This window comes from Ruditapes philippinarum, unplaced genomic scaffold (genome assembly GCF_026571515.1).
Source record: "Ruditapes philippinarum isolate M1 unplaced genomic scaffold, ASM2657151v2 ctg238_1_1_1_1, whole genome shotgun sequence".
NCBI lineage: Eukaryota > Metazoa > Mollusca > Bivalvia > Venerida > Veneridae > Ruditapes > Ruditapes philippinarum.
The window spans coordinates 207,020-230,278 of record NW_026852535.1 but is presented as its reverse complement, the minus strand read 5'-3'; the positions used below and the strand labels follow the sequence as shown (position 1 = coordinate 230,278).

Below are 23,259 nucleotides of genomic sequence, written 5' to 3'. Positions count from 1 at the left end.
AAAAAAAATGTCCAAAAGGAAAGCAACTGACAATTTCACAGAAAAAAATTGATAATAAAATTGTTGATGAAAATGGCAAAAAATGTATTTATTGCACAAATATGGTGACATTTTTTTTCCAAAATCTTCTAATTTTTATGACAGTCTTGATACAGGGATATGATGTACATGTATTCATGATTTATCAAATTGTTTTAACATTCTCATAAAATAAAACAGTAATAAACCCATGAAATATACATGTATAAACTAACATTTTGATGATACAAAAATATCTTAAGATTTCAAAAATTATCTTGATGAATAAAATGCATCACAAAAGTTATTAACACACATAAATAAATCCATGAACAATAAGAAACGGTCAATAGATGTCAATAGGAACAAAATGAATGGAACATGATTTCAATGTAAACTGCGCATCTGATGCACTCATGTAATAATGTTATAACATGATGACAGCACTGTCACACTTGACTTTACACTAGCACTTCATTCACCGAAATATTTTCCTTTTGACTCGAGTCCTGCAGAGGAAATGCTTTCCCGTGGGGTAGCAACCGGAGTTTCATCAACATTGGTGTGAGAAATGAACTTAAGACGTAACTGCAGAGCGGGCCTCAGGTTTCGAATCACCTTATCCACCTCGTTCTTTACGCCATCTCCGACAAACATGTACTTAATATGGTACAGAAAATCAGTGATAATGTCCATGTGATGAAGATGGTCGCATGATTTGTCAATGTTTGCTAAGATCTCATACAGTTCAACGGTTAAATCTAACAGACATCTTGTTCTCTCGATGTGGAACCGGGACAGAAACGGTCCTATCAGATACAATAGAAAGAGAAACTGCTCCTCTGTCTTAATACAACATTTGATTTTTTCTTTGACAAACTGGGGAAGAACACTCAGTTGACCGATCCCTGCATGATGCCATACCGCGTGTGCAAGAGCCACGACGTAAGTGCATGTTGATTCTACATACATACTCTGACATGTGAGGAAGTCGAACATCTCAAAGAAAGTGCGACCCAGGTTTGTGAGAAGTGAACTCTGCATCGTCTCAATGATGCGTTCATTTAAGACATTCCAGTAAGTCTCGGGCAAAGCAGTAAGTACGAGACCCACCGCATTCATCCATCCCATCAGTTTCTCTCTAGGAAGTTGTGAAGCACTTTTCAAGACAACATCTAGGATAGCCACCCCCACATTCTGACTGGCAACTGGTAGAGCCATTAGTTCAACACATGTCGCATGTAATGCATGAGCTGCTGGGTTTGGGAATTCATTAAATCGCCAATCACAGCTGGGAAATGGTGACTGACCATCTATAGTTTCAACCAGCCTGCCAATCAAACGGATGTAGTAATCTTGCTCTGGTATCCAGTTTGTAGTATCGGCAGACATCTGTAAGTACCTCTGATAATCTTCTGTGAGACACCAGTTGTTTGGATGAATTTCCTGATGTGCTCGGATAATGGCACCCACAAGCTTTCTCTTAAGACCTGACCTGTTAGCCAACTTGTTGTCGTAATAATGCAATGTGTTGTACAGGTATGTAATTGGTCGATCATGGAACTTATAAAGCCCGCCCAAATTGTCCAGAATGCTCTCCAGGAATTTCTGTACAGAAGACATCTCTATCAATCGATGAATGAGAATATCAAGCACCGGAATAAACCGTAAACAGATGTTGCCGAAGTACACCGGAAGATACTGATGCTGTATTGGGCTATTCAGATCCTGTATTCCCTCATAGAAAAACTTCTCTGGATAATTCTTATGGAACGTCATGTGCTTATCATGCCAATTGCTCTGTAACCAATGGTCCGGTGTATTTTCCCGCAGGAAGTCGGCTACCCGGTTCTTAAAATCAGATGACCGCACCAGAATCTGGTAAATGATGTAGAAAGCAATCTGAGCTTCATTATTCTCCAGGTTTCGTAGAGCCAAACAAAGAACCAGTCTGTCAATTGTGAGAATATTACATTTCCACACCATGTCGTTGATCGCCTCTATGTATCGTGTAAAATAACTCTGGTTCCCAGCGAGACAGAACTCGTATACAATGAAGTCACAAAACATGCGTAGATGAGCGGACAAAGCTCTTGGTCCTATTCTTTCAAGCACTCTGTAGGCTATGGGAGCAATTCTGCTATCATCAATAAGGTTCTTCCAAATGATGCAGAGGAATAACGGTGGAGTGCCTTGCATGCTGAAATGGGCGATAATGTCTGCCTCGTTAGCCATACTTCTCCATTTCTTGTACTCAGTCTCAACATTTCTCTTTAGGTTAACCTTATCTTCTCTAGGGATGGGATTTTGATGAAAGAATTCATTCAGGCATGTTGGGAAGCAGGTGGAAGTATGTGATGGCCAGGAGTGTGGTGTACTCTGGATAATTGTTGCCAGGATGTCCTTGCACCAGTTTGTTGAGAATGACTCGGATCCCGTTACATGCATTGCTCGAGCAAGGGTAAGAACCAGAACTCGATTCAATTCCTCAGAATCCTGCGACAGGAAACCGGCTGTCTTCGGTTCATTGAAGATTCGAGACAACTGGGGTTGCACTTCTGCACTGCCTAGCCCTGTGATCAATCTAAGGGCAGTGCTTTCAACACAAAGGTGAAGTTGATTCTGATTGGTCAATGGGATTGTAGATAACGTATGCAGATGACCTAGAAGCTGAACTCGATAATGAGGCTGTATGTGATGCAGACGATAACTAAACATCTCCAGAAGAGTGTGAAGAATACCCCAGGCATGACTCGCAAATACAGTAGGAAGTAACTGACTTATGAACCCTTTTATTCCAAGAGATTCTATTTCCATGTAGACTAACAAACGACTGTAGGTCTCGACTAAAGCCGGTGCAAGAGCTGCTGTGCTCTTACTTTTAGCCTGGCGAATCACCTTTGAGACTATGCTGTGGATCAGACTCATTTTGGCATGGACTGTAAGCGAGTCCAGAAGGTTCATGGATAGTGGTTGTGTCGGGTGGGCTGCCACTAAGTTACCAGGTAGGAAACAAGTGTTTTTACTGTTGTTACCACAGATACTCTCAACTAATATACTCATGGGTAAGTTGAACAACTGGGGGTTAGTGCTGTCTGAAAATATAATGTTTTAATATGTTTAACATACTGATACATCACGTATAATTGCAAAAGCAAAAAAAAACTATGCAACTAAAATTTTCTTCTAAAGTTCATGAATTACATTTTTTTAACCCTTATAGACATGTATAGTCCTTTTTGGAACATTACACAAATTTGCTTCCCATAATCTAACAGCAAAATGGTATATGCATATATTTTTTTTTTAATTATGGAAGCTTCACGAATACTTATATTTAGTTTTTAAAATGAGGTCATGTTTGGTTTTTTCCAGGTATTTTTACTTTGTACTTAATAATTCAATTACATATATTCTAATTTCTTACATTTCTGACAATTCCTGATGACTTATTTCAGCCATCAGTACAATGTCTTGTCAGCCTTTTTTTTTTGTAGACATTTTACTTTTGGGTCTTGAATTAAATAGCCCTTTAAAAACTGAAACCCTTTAAAAATGGACAGCTCTAAAATCAATGCTGGGCAAGTTCTATAATAAAATTTCAGTACTAGTGTATGCAAAAACTGCCTAAAAGTATCTTAACAGAGAATAGATTCTTATTTCAATAAAACACATTCATTTCTGTGAAAAACAAGTTGCAAAATAGTTTTAACAATAAAATCATCATTAATTGTATCTATAATGTATAAACAACTACTTACAAGCATTACAGAGTAATGGGATTCTGTAGTCATTCCCTGGTAAACTTCTGTTTCCTAAATTCTGTTTTAAACTCCTGAAAGTAAACATGTATTTATCAGTTACAGTTGATTATTTTCATTTGTCTTGTTTGTTATTTGTTGTTTTTTTCTTCAATTATAAAATGACCTGGCTCACACAAAAACTTACCCGGAGAGTGATCTAGATGCCAGGTTGAGTACAATAAGTCTCCCTAGTCCTAACATTGTCTAGCTAACAATTAATTTGATATTTAGTTAAAAAAATATTAATTTCATTACTTACATACATAAGTATATAAACTAGAAATGTGTCATCATGCCACGGATGCCCCCGCATGCAGCCAAAATTTCAGATGTTATAATATTTAGTTCCAAATTTGTTTGCACAAATTATTGTTTTCATTTTAAGTTCAAAGCCCTTAAAACTTTTCAATGTTAACACAAACCATTTCCATACAATGTTCAAGGCACTGAAATTATTCAGTGTTAACCTTTTGAAAATAGCATATTTCATATTTGTAGCCAAAATAATGGCTACATACATTTCCACAAAAGTATGAGTGCTGAAACTGAAAGTTCAAAATTATTCCAATATTCAAGAAAGATAAGTTTGTCCAAAATCATTGAACCACGACCAAATTCAAACTTAAACTGCTTATTCCTAAGATGTATCTATATTATTTTCAAAGTGAAAGGGACATAACTCTGCCAAAAAAATCATTGAACCATGACCAAATTCCAACTTGACCTGCCCATTCCTTTGACATATCCATATGTCAAATTTATGTTGAATATGTAACACTGTTGGATAGATAATGAACAGAAACTGCAAATTTCATATTAATTTCAAAGTGAAAGGGGCATTACTCTGCCAAAAATCATTGAACAATGAACAAATTCGAACTGGGCCTGGGCATTCCAAAAACATATCCATATGTCAAATTTGAGTTGAATGTGTTGTACTGTTGGGGAGATAATAAACAGAAACTGAAAATTTCATATTATTTTCAAAGTAAAAGGAGCATAACTCTGCCAAAAATCATCAAACCATGACCAAATTCAAACTTAACCTGTATTTTCTCTTGACATATCCATCTGTCAAATTTGAGTTGAATATGTTGTACCGTTGGGGAGATAATGAACGGAAACTGAAAATTTCATATTATTTTCAAAGTAAAAGGGGCATAACTCTGGCAAAAATCATCGAACCATGACCAAATTCGAACTTGACCTGTATTTTCTGATGACATATCCATATGTCAAATTTGAGTTGAATATGTGCAACCGTTACTAAGATAATGAACGGAAACTGATGATGACGGAATGACAGAATGACGGAATGACGGAAGGACGGAAGGACGGAACAGGGTAACACTATATGCCCCGGCCATTACATGGCGGGGGCATAACAAAACACACAACAATTAAGAAATAGGATTGAGAAGGAAGTCCTTGACTTTTGTAAATCTCTCTACTAATTTGATATTTAATAATTCAGGTGCTGACTACTGTTTCTTGTACTCTATCAAATGCTGCATTTTCATACCATTATTTTGGAACATTTCACTTACTTTTAATAAAATGGGAATTTTAAGCAGAGGATTTTCCTCAAAGCTGCTTAAATACTTGTGTGTTTTTTCAACTTCATGTAGGTGCCTTTTTCAACTACAAAATTACTTGCAGAACAAAAATGATTGCAACCAAAATATGACTACAAAATGTAACAATTCATGTACTGTATTTAAGACAAGTATATTTATATCAAACTTACTCTAGATGTTGTCCGAGTGCCTCCTGGTGTTCTCTTAGAGCATGTGGTATTGGTCTCTGTAACTGTACATTGTCCGTATTGGCCTTCATGTTCAGATGTATCCAGATACACGTAGCTGCCACAGTGTGGGTGGAGCTAGCTTTCGAGACATCTGGTACGGCTATAGTTGTATTGTCAGGGTACAGTAAATCATACAGCTTCAATACTGGCAGAAAATCACTCAACTATAAAAATATATATCAATTATATAGTATATAACATTTAGTTAACAAATAACAAACCTTATTCAGACACTTTAATATAATATAAAGATTTACTTAAATCATACTTGTATACAAACTAATTTGCATCTTTTAGGTCATATTTTTATAACTAACACAAGTAGTATTACATAAGGTTTAAGGTATTAAATTCTTATATCTATAGATAGTTCCTGATTTTTACAATGCCAAAAAGTGGCAGCCATTTTGGGGGTCAATATTCTATATATTATATAATGATACTAACATTATCAAATTCTTTAATACATATAAGGGAAAATATTATATATGTACCAATATGTTAAAGTTTTTATCCCATTTTTCATGAAGATGAAAGAATTATGAGAGATTTTTATCTTATCTTAGGAATATAATCCTAAAAATGGCAGCCAGGGGAGGTAATAATTATTATGGGAACAGCATGTATTAAAATTACACGTTATATTTATTATTATTGATTATTTGTTTGTTTCATTTTACGCCTTTTCCCAACAGTGTTTCAATATTATCATTATTGATCTAAATATAGCTGCAATCTCATTGGTCCAAACAGTAGTCAACAGGACTTTTTATAGAATCATATTCACTGATTGTAGTATCATATTCACTGGCTAAATAAGAATTTCCCAATCTAAAAATAGATTGAGACTCATATTCAATGACCATATATCAAATGCTGTTAAGTACCCGTGATTATTAAAAAAATAATTGTTGCGTTTTGTTCTTTATGGTATATTTCTCGATTAAAATATCATTACTTTACTATTAAAGTTAAAAGTTACACCGCAATGGTGAGTATAAACTTGAATTACTTTTGTATGCGCTGCGTCGCGTAGTTGTTTTTTCCGCGCTTCAATGAAACATACATGTATTAGGTTGTACTTTCTGTGATTTTTTTATTAAATTTGTATAGCCTATTCATATAATAAAACAATTATTGACTAGTGTGCCATTAAATATGATGTGATATTAACCGGCAGAAAGTCACTTGACCTCGGCTATTGCCTAGGTCAATATGTCAACTGCTGGTGAGTTTCACATCATATTCAATGGCTCACTAGTCAATAATTGTATAATATAACACAGCTGTGTTTTTTCAGAAGTTGTCTCCAACCTCTTACACACAGGTTTGACTATAGTGGGTACAGTACTTACAGGGTTTTTCTGTATGCTTCCAGAGATAAACTGTAGCAAAACCCACATTAAATGGTCCCTCCCTTTGTTCAACTTTCTATCTTTTAACTGAAATAGAAACAGTACGAAATGATTTTATACAAATATATCAAAATTCCTTTCACCTCAGGTCCCTTATATAGATAATAACAAATGTAGACCTGAATGAAAAGTTTTTATTTCTACTTTGACATCTGTATCAAAAGTTTTCAGAAATGAAATAACGGCAAATTTTATATCTATACTAAATTCAACTAAATTATGAAATAATAATTATGTATCAAAAGTAACCTAAGCATGTATTACAACACATCATTGAAAAATAACTTTTGCTTTTTTCTCCCGTATGCCATATGTGCACTATACATAAAAACAGCTGTTAAAATGATTAATTACATATTCTATGAGTACATTTACCTTGTAGGAAATATATCTATAGAAAAATAAAGCAATTAACTTTTATCTGACAGCTGTGCTAAAATCAACTTCTTATCTCAACTTTTGATCTTACATGATTAATAGGCTTAGTGATACATTTCACAATTAATTACATTTATATATATAAAAAAACTTCTTCATTTTCCCTGAAATCAGCGTCCAATCTGTTACATATATCTGTTACACAGATATATATATCACAGGATAAAACGTCACATACTGACTTGAGTTGTACAAACATTTCTAATTTACAATCTTATTTGATATGACAGACAATATGTGCCAGATGTTTTGATTTTACATGTACATTGTACTTACTTTATCATATAATGAAATAACCATATGTGGGAATGATGCAAACTGGAACAACACAAAGTATATAAGCTGACTTGATAGGTGTTGCCAGAGGAGGTGGCTCAAACCTGGGTCTGCCGAGGAATCTAGATTCTCTGAATGTTCCATGGCGGAGACTACCAAGTTCACCAGTTGTTCCTCTAGAACTTCACACCTTTGTTTCACCTGTATCAAATAGAAGGCAGAATGTCTTAAGTATATATGTAAAGACAAGTAAAGAGATTTCACAGTGACGGCCAATTTGGCCTTAAACTACAACTCTGCGAGTCGGATGTGTCGCCTGGTGAACAATATAGTTTAGGAGAAATGGCCAGGACAAATATGAAATATGAAAATTAACAAAGGGCAATAACTCAAAAAATAAGAAATGCAGAGTACCGGTTCTTAAACTTAACCAAAGTATGGCGCCAAAGCTTGGGTGATTACAATAGTCCAGACTCTCTCCGATAGTCCAGCTAAAAACAAATTAACTTCTAGACAGTTTAAAAAGAATGTCAAGCATATAATGTCAAGTACATGTATAATAAAAGAAAGTATGATAAAAGAAACATACTAAAAACAAATGAAAATCAGAATCTATTACATGTACTTATTTGAATTGACAATTTTTAAATGTACATAAGATACACCATATATAAGATATAACATGTATTTTTTTAAATTCTACACAAAGCTTGTTATCAAAGTGTTACAAAAATAAACAATACCTGTTTGTTCAGTCCAAGCATACTGCCCACCATATCTCGTGAGTAAGGTTGTTCTAAAACATAACGTAGCAACCCAGACTGGGGTTCCTGTACCTCCTGAAAACAAGTAGTAATTTATCTATATAAACCTGGAATCAGTCTAAAGAGAAATAAATCTGTTCAAATTGTTATGCTTTTTACTCTGTTTTGGCACAAAGAGAAGGTATGCTGCATTATGCCCGCATATTGATACTTTCTTAGTATGTTTTGTAGTGAAGTAAGACACCATATAGGAGTGGACACTTAAGCAGAATCTTTACAGACAGGAGGTGTGCAATAAAAATGGGAGTATGTTCGGGATGTCATGACTACATGTTCAGGATGTCATAACTACATGTTCTGGATGTCATGACTACATGTTCAGGATGTCATGACTACATGTTCTGGATGTCATGACTACATGTTCAGGATGTCATAACTACATGTTCTGGATGTCATAACTACATATTCTGGATGTCATGACTACATGTTCAGGATGTCATAACTACATGTTCAGGATGTCATAACTACATGTTCAGGATGTCATGACTACATGTTCTGGATGTCATGACTACATGTTCTGGATGTCATGACTACATGTTCTAGATGTCATGACTACATGTTCTGGATGTCATGACTACATGTTCTGGATGTCATTACTACATGTTCTAGATGTCATGACTACATGTTCTGGATGTCATGACTACATGTTCTGGATGTCATAACTACATGTTCTGGATGTCATAACTACATATTCTGGATGTCATAACTACATGTTCAGGATGTCATAACTACATGTTCAGGATGTCATAACTACATGTTCAGGATGTCATAACTACATGTTCAGGATGTCATAACTACATGTTCTGGATGTCATGACTACATGTTCTGGATGTCATGACTACATGTTCTGGATGTCATGACTACATGTTCTGGATGTCATAACTACATATTCTGGATGTCATGACTACATGTTCAGGATGTCATAACTACATGTTCAGGATGTCATAACTACATGTTCAGGATGTCATAACTACATGTTCAGGATGTCATAACTACATGTTCAGGATGTCATAACTACATGTTCAGGATGTCATAACTACATGTTCGGGATGTCGTGACTACATGTTCAGGATGTCATGACTACATGTTCAGGATGTCATGACTACATGTTCTGGATATCATGACTACATGTTCAGGATGTCATGACTACATGTTCTGGATGTCATGACTACATGTTCAGGATGTCATGACTACATGTTCTGGATGTCATGACTACATGTTCTGGATGTCATGACTACATGTTCAGGATGTCATAACTACATATTCTGGATGTCATGACTACATGTTCAGGATGTCATGACTACATGTTCAGGATGTCATGACTACATGTTCTGGATGTCATGACTACATGTTCAGGATGTCATAACTACATATTCTGGATGTCATAACTACATGTTCAGGATGTCATGACTACATGTTCGGGATGTCATGACTACATGTTCTGGATGTCATGACTACATGTTCTGGATGTCATGACTACATGTTCTGGATGTCATGACTACATGTTCAGGATGTCATGGCTACATGTTCTGGATGTCATGGCTACATGTTCAGGATGTCATGGCTACATGTTCTGGATGTCATGATTACATGTTTTGGATGTCATAACTACATGTTCTGGATGTCATGAATACATGTTCAGGATGTCATGACTACATGTTCTGGATGTCATAACTACATGTTCTGGATGTCATGAATGCATGTTCTGGATGTCATGACTACATGTTCTGGATGTCATGGCTACATGTTCAGGATGTCATGGCTACATGTTCTGGATGTCATGATTACATGTTTTGGATGTCATAACTACATGTACTGGATGTTGTGACTACATGTTCTGGATGTCGTGACTTTAAATAAAGAATTGTGAGTTACATTTCCTATTGCTCTAACTGAAAATTACTTATTATCTTTCTAATGTTAAAGAATTTAGAAATGCCCTATGTCTTAGAAATAAACACCTTCCAAGACACAGATCTAATTGTTACTAAAAATGTCTATGGTTACGAAAAACTGCTACCTCTAGATACATCAAATAACACATACTCATCTCTGTCTATCATATGAGTTTCAGATTAAGATTATAAATAAACAAGTGTAGAAAAGTGATGCGGTGGTTGAACTGTGCTCTGGTGAATTCAATGTCGCTTACTGTCTTGATCCGGAGTGAAAACTGCCAACACCACCACCACCAAAGTGAGTAACTGTAGCATGTTAACATTTCATAGATCACTATTTTTATATTAAAGACAAGTGTGGTAAAACCATTTAATCGCATGGTTACAAAATCTTTTCAGGTTTAACACCACTGTAAATTTATACCAATCTTGATTTTAATATTCAAAGGTTGGTATTGATATCAAAGTGTAATGATTGTATTTCATATACAAATACTCACCCTACTGTAAGGCAGAGGTCCACTGAGTGAGAATTTCAGATCTTTCGAGTTCAATCTCCACACATTATTTGTGGCAACAGAATGTCCAACTACCGGCAACAGATAGGATCTCCCTAAAATACAAAAGGAATGTCTGACATAAACTTGTTTTACATTTATAAATGGTACTAATTTGCAGTTAGACCAGCTCCTGCACATTTGCTTGATCACTATTAGCAATTTTGATAACGAAATCCTTAAATAATCGATGAGTAGTTCAAAATATAAAGAGGGGATTACTCTAATTTGGATGGGTAAAATACATGATATAAATTTATCATAACAAATGAATAAGAATACATCCTCTGACTTAAAATTTCATATCAATATATTTAAGAGATGAATATACTGTTCAAGAATTCTGACTGTGCTAAAGTTTAAATATTTTGTCTAAGTGTTTGACCATCTCCCATCAAAATAGTGTTCTATTTTAATAATCAAGAATACTTAAAGTTTGTAAACAACAGTAACTGAGTTGGGCAAGAAAGTAGTGATGTGCTGGCAGGCAAAATGTCATTTCATTCTAGTCATATCTCAGTTGTGGGTCCAATTTACTGGTTTTCCTGGATAACTAACCAGTTAAAGACAATTTTTCTGCAAGTGACCAAATACTACTGGTTATTAATATCAATTTATCAAATGATTTTTGAATCAGCTGTGCAAGACAAATAGCCCTTGAACTCAATATTATAGATCGATTGTCAGGGAGAAATTTTGTCTTGCCAGAGGGTCAGTAAATCAGCTGCTCCCCTATTGAGTTTGACAGACAGACTTTGGTAAACAGTAACACTGTATTAATGGGAAAAACTAAGTACATTACATACCCGATATTGTGACCATCTGAGCTACTGGTCTGAAACTGTAGACAAATTCTGACAGCAACCTGCCCATCTTCTGTATGAAACAATTAAAGAACTTGATGTTAACATTAACTCATCACCAATACAGTATAAAATAATACACAAACAATTTCATTAATGACTAAAATGAAAAACAAAACAAAATTGCAGTAAAATGACAGAACTTGGAGGGCTTCTGGTTACGTAAATTGTTTTAGAAGACATATAAAAGTGCTAGCAGTAAGCTATCTAACCTATAATTTGATCAAACAAAACATTTCAGATTGATTTAAAAAAAACTCTGTTATTCTAAAACAAATGTACATCTATGATATTGATAAGGCATGATTTCAATTTTTGTTTATATTCAAATATCACTGAGATATGAAACCACTTGTAAATACAATGTAACAAATGTACTTATATAAAATACATACATATGAACTTTTTTTGATGATCAAGTGGGAGATTTTTCTTGAAAAAGAGGGAGATTTTAGAATTTGCAATAAACAAAGAAGAAAGTTCCGACAAAGAAGAAAGTTCCGACACCAAAAAGAGGGAGATTTCTTTAATTTGTGAAAATACCCCTTATTTTAAGAAAAATCTTTGAAAATATGGCCGAAGAAAGTGGAAGTCTCCCGCTAAAAGTGGTAGAGTTCATATGTATGAAAATACATTGCAAAGTTGTTACTGTCTCCATCACATGTATTTTTTTTTTGATAAATATTTAAACAAATTTAAAATTTATGCCAGTATATACATACACATCTTTATGAAAATGATTAGTCTTACTTAAAAGTCAACTGAAAAGAGTTATTGCTTGTTTTTCATTGTAGGTCTGAGATAATGCAGCAACTTACAGACTTTCTGGTGAAAGTTTATGACGACCTATGATGCCCAATTAAGTAGTATTTAAAGTATGATGGGCACAAATAGAACCAAAGCTTACAGAAATTAGAAATAGAAATTAGAAATTAGCTTTTCCACAAACTAGAAATTAGCTTAGCTTGAAATTCTAGCCATTTATCTTCTGAATATGTGTAATGGATTTTCCAAGCTTTCTCTTTGGAACAGTCTAATTAATGTAAACAAGATTTCAATATCCATTTATTTTTTTGCAGTTGGGTTTTAAGGCGCATCAACACAGTATAGGTCATATGACTGCTACTATCAATATCAAACTACAATAAGTGAGCTATCCTCAGTATAGAGCCTGGCCAGTTTATCACTTGCAGGTTAACAGGTTAATGGTTAATGACCTGTAAGACAGTTAAACTTACCCAATGAGGCCAGTTCTTTATTTCAGGGCTCATCTTGGTAATCTCATTGACCGCTAGGTAGCTTGGTAATAGACATACCTTGCGGTCAAGAATATATGCTACCACCTGAAAACAAAACAAAGCACATTAACTTTGTATTTCTTAACTACACAATAATCTGAATACAATATTAAATTGTTTTATTTGCTAATTAAATGAAATGACTTGTCTATGCAACCACCCAGATCTGACACAGTCTGATCATTAATGCTGTTTGACCAAACAATATTGCTCGTTACTGAAATTTATCTTCTGTTATTTAAATCTTAACCTGTAAAACCCACAATTTTTCAGTACTATATTTGAAGCAGGAGGAGACAATTATAGAAATGCTGTGTTGCTAAAGCTCATTATAATACCCTAGAATTACTAATGACTGACAAATAAACAGACTGATTTTTTCCACAGGACTTCTCTAGAGCACATGTAAAATAATCAAACATTTCATCAGTTTTATTATGTACAGTTACCAAAATATAGCTTTGAAATGAAAAATTGTCATTGGCAATAATTCCCTATACTATATTTAATATACTTATTACACGTAACTAATATTTTAGCCACTTACTGCTATCATGGCCTCGACTTGGGGTAGAATATTAGCATTTTGTGTCTCAATGTTATGATTATGTAATATCATCCTCAACAAGTCACGACAACCCTGTAATATAAAAATATCTCCATACTCCTAGACAAGCAGAAATTATGTGTGCTAGAGCTATTTACCTATGATATATAAAAATATCTCCTAGATATACAGAAATTATAAATGCTTAAGCTCAATTCAGTGAGGGTAGAAATACATTTTGTCTTTATTCGACCGATTAGGATAAAGTCCCAATAACTTGTAGGAAAAAAAAGAAATATCACTGTAATTCAATAATATTATATCTACTTCAATACTGAAACTCGCCTACAACAGTCTCACTCTAAGACAATGAAATGTGCATGTATATGCACTTTGGTAAAACTATAAATTTCAAGTAAGTGGAGGAGGGTCATGTTGCATTCAGATGCCCCTCCATACATTATTTCAGTCACACACAAGCACCTGAGTAGAACCACTGACATTCCTGAAGCTAGACTGATAGATTCCTCACCTTACTCTTAAGTTAAAAATCATCTCTTTCAAAAACTGAACTTTAATACCAGCTGGACAAATGACACAAAGACAGTATTCTTAGATACTGAGAAATAACCTGTATTTGACTGAATATAAAATAGCAAATTTTTCTGTATGTTTTGAAAAAGTTTGTATCTTCATTTGAAAGAAAAGAGGAATGGGTGTGTTTACCTTGTAGTCAACTCCTCCCACAAGCTTTCTGATTAGCTGGAAGGCTCTGATGAAAGGTTTAACATTCATATACACCATCTTCTCATGGTCCAGCAATGTCTCACAGATCAACCTTGTCAAATAAGAAATAAAGTTCTATGTTTAAACATGGTATTTTATCCTTATTCACAACATATTTATACATGTTTAATTAATGAATATAACTACATGTATATGGTTGCAGAAGCACAAATGAAATATATACATTTCTATCCATATAGACCCTTCTTAATATTACCTCATACATATTCATAGATTTCTCAGAACGAGGCTAACAGGGCAAGCTTCGGTATCTGCTTTATGTAAACATATCACGAATATATGGCCGAAAGATTTTTCTACAGTGTCAGAGATCTTGATAATGTTCTGTTTGCTACATACTTGTTGAGAACTATATTTAATATTACAAAAATCTCTTCTGGAGATAAATAAATCAACAAAGGGTTTAATTTACACTATATACAGTGAAGAATATACAAGACCTGATAAGTGAATTAAAGTTTATGATAATTCCAAGTAATTTCTAATATTCTTTGTCAGTATAAATATCAGGTAAATTCTTTGCAACTTAAATAGACATTATCTGCGTTATCAGTATTTTATTGCTAACCTAAATACATGATGGTCAAGAGTGTATAAAGCAATTAACTGATAATAGATGTAAACAGTTGGATGCTGAATTCTGTACCATACTTCCCCTAAATTTAGCATTTGAAATAAAAAAAGTGTAAAAAAGTTTTATTCACTTTGTATTTAAAAGTAAAAAATTCTGGATGACTCTCTAGAGACTGGTTAATTTTACAGACAGCCTTATCAAATCAAAATAATATTTTGTTTTAACATGACACTCAGTCTTATACATTAATTTCAATGGATTTTCAGTATCATAACACATGATATTGTTTACAGCAATGTAAAAATACATTTCATGCTAAGTAAAGAACGTAAAACGTATATATTATCAACTAGGTAATTAATTATACAGTATAAAATATTTAGTATATAACGAAATACAATCATTTAATTGCAAATATCAGTCAAATCTTAAGACGAAGCTGAAGTATCATTAGATTATTGCACTTGTCCAGTTGGTCTGAGTTGATTATGTGGTCATATTAATGGAACCCTCTACTGGCTGGTATATAACAAATCATTGGGGAACATGGCACTTCCAGAGGATGTTGCCTAGACTTACCAACCCCAAATATTCCATGTACTTAGGGGACTGAACATTCGCAGAAAACCTGTGCAATACCTTGCAGTTGGAGGGTGTTAGGAAAGGCTGCATCGAGTTTTAGCACTTCTTTTAACATTCCAAGAAATATTCTCTCAACAATATAATGCAATAAAAGGACAACATATTAAATGTAATTAACATGTTGACATATTCCCTGCAGCTGTACCATATATGTAACAAAGCACAATGTTAAAAACAAAGTAATGCGATGCTTTCTTTTTTTAAGTTTTTATTTAAATTCAAGACGCAAAAGACTGAACAAATGGTCCTTTAAAATATGCTAAAAAAACATTCATCAGTCAAGCTGATCGTTTTGCTTGCATCATAATAAACGCTCTTAATGTTTTTGCTGATGTTTTATAACAATGAAAACTGTAATGAATATAAAGTAAATTTTGCTGGAAGTCCTGTATAACACTACAAGACATACAACTGTCAAAATTTGAAAATTTATTTGTATCAAACGTTCAATATCACTGTTTGTTTTCTTCCTTAGTGTGGTCTGTAATTCTTCTTTGAAATGTTTGATAGTTTCTTTTTCATCTGTTATGCCACTGCCATGAAGAGGTATTACAATTAAAGGCGATTCAAATACCAGTTGTCAATTTGTGTTCATGACTGTTACCAATGGAATTCCTGAAAAATATATACATTTCATTTAGAAGTGGAAACAAGAATTATGACATTTCTAGAATATATCAATTTATATTTTAATTGCACATATATTTGTTTACAGGGGCAGAACTTTGTTTATGTGTAAAAAATGAAAATAAAGTCTGGTGTATACCTTTCATTAGGTAATGAAATCTTCTTCTTTAGTGTTCATCTTACTGGTCTGTTCATTATTACTCCAGTCGAACCATCTACAGGGTACATCTATTCTCTTCAGACATATATGAATTTATGTCCATGGTTGTTAATCTTATTGTGTGAAATGCTTCAAAACGAGCAACTATAGCAAAATATTGGATCTGAAATAGTACATAAAATAACCGTTATTGCTTTTTAGTATAAAAACGGTATTGATTTAGATTCTGAAGCAATCATGTTTGAAATGTTATCATTATAAATGTGATATATTAAATTAAATTGATGAACAAAACATATAATTATGTTTATAATTTAATGAAACATTTAAAACAATGAGAAATCAGGGTAATTAAATTGTAAGTAGTAATACATCTTAAGTAGCTTGGTTTAAAAAGAAAAGAACAATGGTATTTTACCTTGAAATGTTCTTTCATCCATCTTATTTTCACAATCCTTTCCTTTATCAAACTCACATCCTTAGGTATTTTATGAAAATTAACGGTATAATCATAACTAGAATTAGAATAACAGAGTGGAATAAAAAAGAGATTTCCCCAGTAAGTTTAACACACTAGGGCTTATCAGGTCAGACATTATTTGTTTACATTCATGCCCTGTTAGCCTCTCTCTGGTGATGGAATGTAAAGTATGCATATAATTTGAGAAAGGCCTATTGTGTATAAAGGGGTAAAATACAAATCTTCCAAAAGCAAGTAGCTGCCTAAACATGAATTTGATCATTTCATTATAATGAATATACTATTGGATATCAAGGGCAATAACTTCATTTATACCAAAGAGAGTTTTCAACATATTTGTAAGACAGCAGTGACGGTCAACACATTAACATCAAAAGAATGTGCAATTACCTTCACCCTGTAGAATTCATGTAAAAGATGTGTCTTGCTTTGATTTTATAAGTCAATTTTCAATTTATTATAAATTTAAGCAATTTGAAAGCAAACTTTACAGCTCAGAGACAAACAGTAGCCTGGTCTGATGTTAAACTTAAACAGGAGCAATAACTCATGTCTTTTTCACATTTATTGCATTACATATTTATAAGACTTAAACTGGACAGCTTTTAATGGATCTATCAAAATATTACTCATACAACTGTGTATAGGCTTAATATTAAACTTACCCCTTAAAGTTACATTAAATAAATTTCATAAAAAAGAAATAGCGACATTTCATTAATAAATTGGGTTTCATATTGACTCCAGATCTTATTTTGGTGTCCAGACAACCAAAATGAGTTTAATGAGCATACAAATGTGCAACCTCATTGTGGCGAATTCGGTAGTACAATTTCTGTTTGCATGAGAAACTCCGCCTTCGGATCATTCGTACATCAATATTAAATCAACAAACATGACTATAAGTAGCAATCCTAATTTAACGATATATTTCCGCATTGTAACGGATATTTTCATACAAATTTAATCTTTTTTATGAGATGATTCATTTTTCTGAACCACAGGCCTCGTGCACCGTGAAGCTTAAACGGTAAAAGTGTGTTTGCACAAGAAAATCTTATATTTGCTGTGTTCCGGATAGCAACTATAACACCGTGACGTAGCGCATACACGAGCTGATTATAGTCTTCATTTGCATGTTAAAATTCGTATACGAACTTTAGTGTTACCGTGGGGTTTTCCATTTAAAATCCTAATTTATGAACAATATTTGATGAGATTTACAACGATACTGTTAAAAAGGTTAATGAAACTGTAGAATGCTTGGCTTTTAGGCCGACGGCAAAAATATTTTAATATATTTATTTAATGTAGCTTTAAGATCATAATAAATTTCATTTTTTTGTACAGAAATATCCACAAATTTTATATATATATTATTAGTTATAAAGACCGTTGACAGGTTATATGGCCCTATATAAATGGCTATTTGTAAATATAACCCGAGCCGTTAGGCGAGGGTAATATTGCAAACAGCCATTTATATACGGTCATATAACCTGTCAACAATCTTTATACGAATTTATAATACAGCAAAAATCATTTTTAGAGAAAAAAGTAAGATTTCTTCATGAATTGACAGCAGCCATGTATATAAAACTATATAAACGTCACGATTATCCAATGAAAAATGACGTTACAAACTTGCAGTATTATAAAATTTGATATATAATATGACACAGGGGAAAACGAGAAAAAATCTTAATCAGTGAAAAATACACAATGAAGATTTTCATTCTTTACATAGTCTCTTTGTGATAAGTTACTTTAAAATTCACTACTCAAATACTGATCTAAAACTATATATGTTAATCAAACTTATACTGGTACATTCAGAGACATAATTTCACTTACTTTGATTGTAAAACATTTTTCTCCGCCAATGTTTGTAACAAACTGGCCAATAGATCAACCCTGTTGACATTCTTCACATCAAAGTAACTATTAATATAAGTTTTAAGTCCCACACTATGGCTTTCCTACAAGACAGAAACAAATATAATTACACTGGAGACTATAATGTACCATGAACATATATGACTTAGTAAATTTTCATTAGAACTCATCCTTAAAAATTTTGATTCATTGATTTTACAAAAGAAACAACATACATTTAAAGGACAAATGTCCAAAATAATCCTTGCACTGTATGAATATCTCCTTCAAAAAGTTTTTATCATATAAGCAACCAATGTTAAATTTTATGTCATAACATCAAAAATCAATAAAATTTAGCCAAAAATAAATGGAATAATTTTCACTGTAAAACTTTTCTTTTTTCTTTTTTTTTGCAAAAGAAGAAAAATAACCATTTCAATTTCATAAACAATAATTTAGATTCATTTGTTACAAACATACTGTAAAAACTGGTTATACCTGTGGAATATTTGTCCATAATTTTGAAAGCAGTTCTGTGTTATATTCATATTTTTTCTGTAATGATTGAGGGGTATGCTTGATATAACCAGCAAAACCTTCTTCTATAGCTTCACCTCTCTGAAATTAAATCAAACATTCATGACTTATGTGTAATAATCTCAACTCACTACAAATATGTCCATCAGTAAAATTACAAAATGCAACATTTTTCTGTTTACACACAAACTTTTCCATTATTTGTATTAAAATTTAGTTAGAATATGCATACATGGGACATTATATTCAATATGGGACAAATGTAATATGATCACTGGATTTCAAAGTTTAAACCTGCTAGGAATACTTTTTTATGAATGGCATTGCCACAAGGAACTTAATGTATCTTTACTCATTGTGGATTTGGAAATTTCGCAAAACATCGCAATTTTAAGGTAATTTTTAAGTTTGATATTTAATTGAAGATACATGGCTCAATATTTTTTACAGTTTCTGTAAGATGTTATTATTGTGCTATGTTTGCACATATACATAGTACTGTTTATATGAAAACATTTAAATATTTTAAAAAATGTGAAAACCCAAATGTTGGCCATGTCAGGAAAGCGCTACGGTGAGTTAGATTCAATTTAGATATCCTATAAAACATAACATGGCCGTATTTTGAAAGTAAAAAATTGTTTTATCGGACTTCCATGTTCATAGGCCATGCAGTTTACATTCATACTCAATTCTGTCAGAGTTTCCTTAGAGGCTTTGCCTCCCTATTCATAAAATGCACGTATGCATGGCCTATGAATGGGGAAGTCAGTAAAAAAAAATCTGTAAATTTTTTATTTTACATTTTTTGTATTAAGGTATCATTCAGCATTTCATGTGCCACTTCTGTTTTCAGTTGGAATAACACAATGATTTATTAAGCCGGAATAATACGGCTATAATTACGTTGAAGTCAAAGGCCGGGTCCGCAAAGCGGAGGACCCAGGTTTTGGCAAGCCCGGCTATAGACTACATGTGTGTATTTTAAGGAAAATCAAATAAAAAACAATTAATCAATTATCAATATATAGATTTCTATACCTATCAGTGAAATTTTCAGTGCCATGTCTAGTTAGGCACTGCCATTTTCAATGTAACTCAATCAAACAATGATATTCGGTTGAGTATTCAGAATCAGATAACAGAACAATCGCAACTTTTAGGCTTAATAATAATCGTCAAGTGAAAACAGAAGAGGTGCATGAAATACCAAATGCCACCTATAAAATGGAAAATGTAAAGTAAAATATAAATGCAAACTTTAAAATGATGGCGCCCATTTGAAATGACACTGAAAATTTCACTGTTGGGTATAGAAATCTATAGCCAATCAAGCCAAAGCCCGGGTCAACAAGCCTTTGACTTCGTAGTATTAGCAAGATCGTAGAGCTGGCCTGAAGGGCCTGCTCGCATAGCGCGCTTTACAGTAACGTGTGTACCTGCTAGATAGTGATGGTTTTAAAAACTTTCGTCAGAAGTACTGAATTGACACATCGCAACTTTTCAAATTACAAGGTAATTGATAAAGGCCGTGGTATCCTGATTGAAAACAGAAATGAAGACTGGTGTCCTGCACACTTTGATGGGAACCATAATACGACAGGGAACCAGAATAAACAAAAGCAGTGTATAAAAATACTGAATGGCAATTTTAAAACGGAAAATATAACATAAAAATAACGATTATTTTATACTTTTTCATGGTAAAAGAAAATCGAGCTCGCTTTGAGACTTTGCCTTTTTCATATTAATTGCATGCTGTTAGAATGGGTGTTATGTAAATTTAATACGGGGAAGTCAAAGTCCGGGCCCGTGAAGCGGGCCCGGGCTTTGGCTTGCCCGGCTATAGACTACACGTGTATATTTAAAAGAAAATTCAAACAAAAAACAATTAAAAAATATATAGAGTTCTATACCTATCAAAGAAATTTTCAGTGTCAGTTCTAAATAGGCGCCGCCATTTACAATGTAACTCAATGATAAAAGGCGGTGTATTCCGATAACGTATCAAATCTCAACTTTTCGGATTAATAATAATCGTTGAGTGTTCCGAGTGAAAACGGAAGTGGGTACATATAATACCGAATGACACCTTTAAAACGGAAAAATGAAAGTATTTTTTACCGACTTCCCCGTTCATAGGCTTTGCCTAATTTCATATTATTATTATTATTATTATTATTATTATTATTACTTAATTGGCATGATTAGAAATACCATTTTTTGTCATTTGTGCACCAGTTAATGCCTTTCTGGGCCAGTTATTTGGAGTGCACAATTTCAAATCATTTCTCTCTGTCCGTTCATTTAGATTATTTTAATTGTGAAAATAACCCTTTAATAAAATAAAGGACGTTTTAAGTCAAGTTGGGCTAAGAAACGCGCAAAAATCGATTTTAATACGGGGAAGTCAAAGACCGGGCCCGCGAAGCAGGTCCGGGCTTTGGCTTGCCCGGCTATAGACTACACGTGTATATTTAAAAGAAAATCAAATAAAAAATAATTAAAAAATATATAGAATTCTATACCTATCAATGAAATTTTCAGTGTCAGTTCTAGTCGGCGCCGCCATTTACAATGTAACTCAATGATAAAAGGCGGTGTATTCCGATAACGGAACAAATCTCAACTTTTCGGATAAATAATAAACGTCGAGTGTTCCGAGTGAAAACGGAAGCGGTGCATGTAATACGAATCCGGGTCAGCTCGGCCCTAAATCGTACTCGGCCCCCGAGTCAGCTCGGCCCTATTCCAACTCGGCACGGGTCAACTCGGCCCACTTTTCAATTAATAATATTTAGGTTTGTGTTATCACTATTTATTGTAATTATTGTAATTATTTATAATCCATGGATTGACAGTTTCCGAACTAGCAGCAGACAGGCTTTCTTATCAGTAGAATAGTGAGTAAAGATAACTGATTGCGTATCTCACTGTATTTCTGACTCGTGGTAGGTTTAACCGTAAATTTAAATACCTTCAGTGTCCAACTAACTCATTCATTCAAATTTGATTAGTGGCCACCTGCAATTAATTAGAAGCTTATGATATTAAGTGAACACGTTTTTGTTTCTTATTTTTTGAATAGTACTTTAACAAAATGCATCTAAGGAAACACATTTTCATTAGATCTATATTAATTTTATCGAATCTGCAAGACAAATAAATAACTTTTTTTTTCTAAATATACTTTATTTCCGTAGAAGTAGATCTACAATGTAAAATTATATAATAATAAGATATTTCTCATTATTCATTTACCTTAACAACATGCAAAGCAAAGTTAATACGTTATATATATTTTTGTAAAGTGGGCCGAGTTGACCCGTGCCGAGTTGGTATAGGGCCGAGTTGACTCTTTTCCCATGTAATACCGAATGACAATTTAAAACGGAAAGAATAAAAGGAATTTTTTAACGACTTCCCCGTTCATAGGCTTTGCCTAATTTCATATTATATCCTTAATCTATGTGATTTCAAATTTTCTGATAAAGTTATTTAACGTAAATCATTAAATTATGGACGAACAGGTTTGTGGACGATAAGATCATTTGAGAAACATTTTCCCAACATATCATTATTCCTCATATATTTACCAGTATTTCAGCGACAGTGTTTGCTACTTGAGCAGAAATTTTGTCATCGATATCTGTCATTGTTGTCCTCAGATGAAAAACTTGTCAGTAAATTAGTTTTTCAATTTCATTTCTTTTTTATTTTGCAGACAGCGGCCATTTTGAAATTTCAATGTACAAACATTTTAAGAAAAAAATCGCTTAAATAATATTAAGTTAAAAATAAGAATCTTT

At 33.2% G+C, this 23,259-nt stretch overlaps 1 protein-coding gene across 1 annotated transcript; it reads right to left on the bottom strand.

The window, feature by feature from the left end:
* Positions 1-325: 325 nt before the first annotated feature.
* On the bottom strand, positions 326-23,219 carry LOC132716445 (mediator of RNA polymerase II transcription subunit 23-like). Its single transcript, XM_060699722.1, has 14 exons — positions 23,047-23,219; positions 19,412-19,531; positions 18,890-19,014; positions 14,471-14,582; positions 13,745-13,837; positions 13,138-13,242; positions 11,843-11,912; positions 10,980-11,092; positions 8,501-8,596; positions 7,758-7,958; positions 6,984-7,070; positions 5,569-5,792; positions 3,780-3,853; positions 326-3,113 (listed from the first exon to the last, which is right to left on the bottom strand). Exons 1-14 carry the CDS (start codon positions 23,104-23,106, stop codon positions 493-495), a joined length of 4,101 nt encoding a protein of 1,366 aa, XP_060555705.1. The 5' UTR covers positions 23,107-23,219; the 3' UTR covers positions 326-492.
* Between the last annotated feature and the right edge of the window lie 40 nt (positions 23,220-23,259).

Coding starts and splice junctions, on each gene's coding strand:
- LOC132716445 (XM_060699722.1), bottom strand. CDS start 23,106: ATGACAGATATCGATGACAAAATTTCTGCTCAAGTAGCAAACACTGTC. Junction 19,532..23,046: donor ACACTGTCGCTGAAATACTG/GTAAATATATGA, acceptor ATTTAATTTCAG/AGAGGTGAAGCTATAGAAGA. Junction 11,913..13,137: donor TAAAGAACTGGCCTCATTGG/GTAAGTTTAACT, acceptor TGTTTCATACAG/AAGATGGGCAGGTTGCTGTC.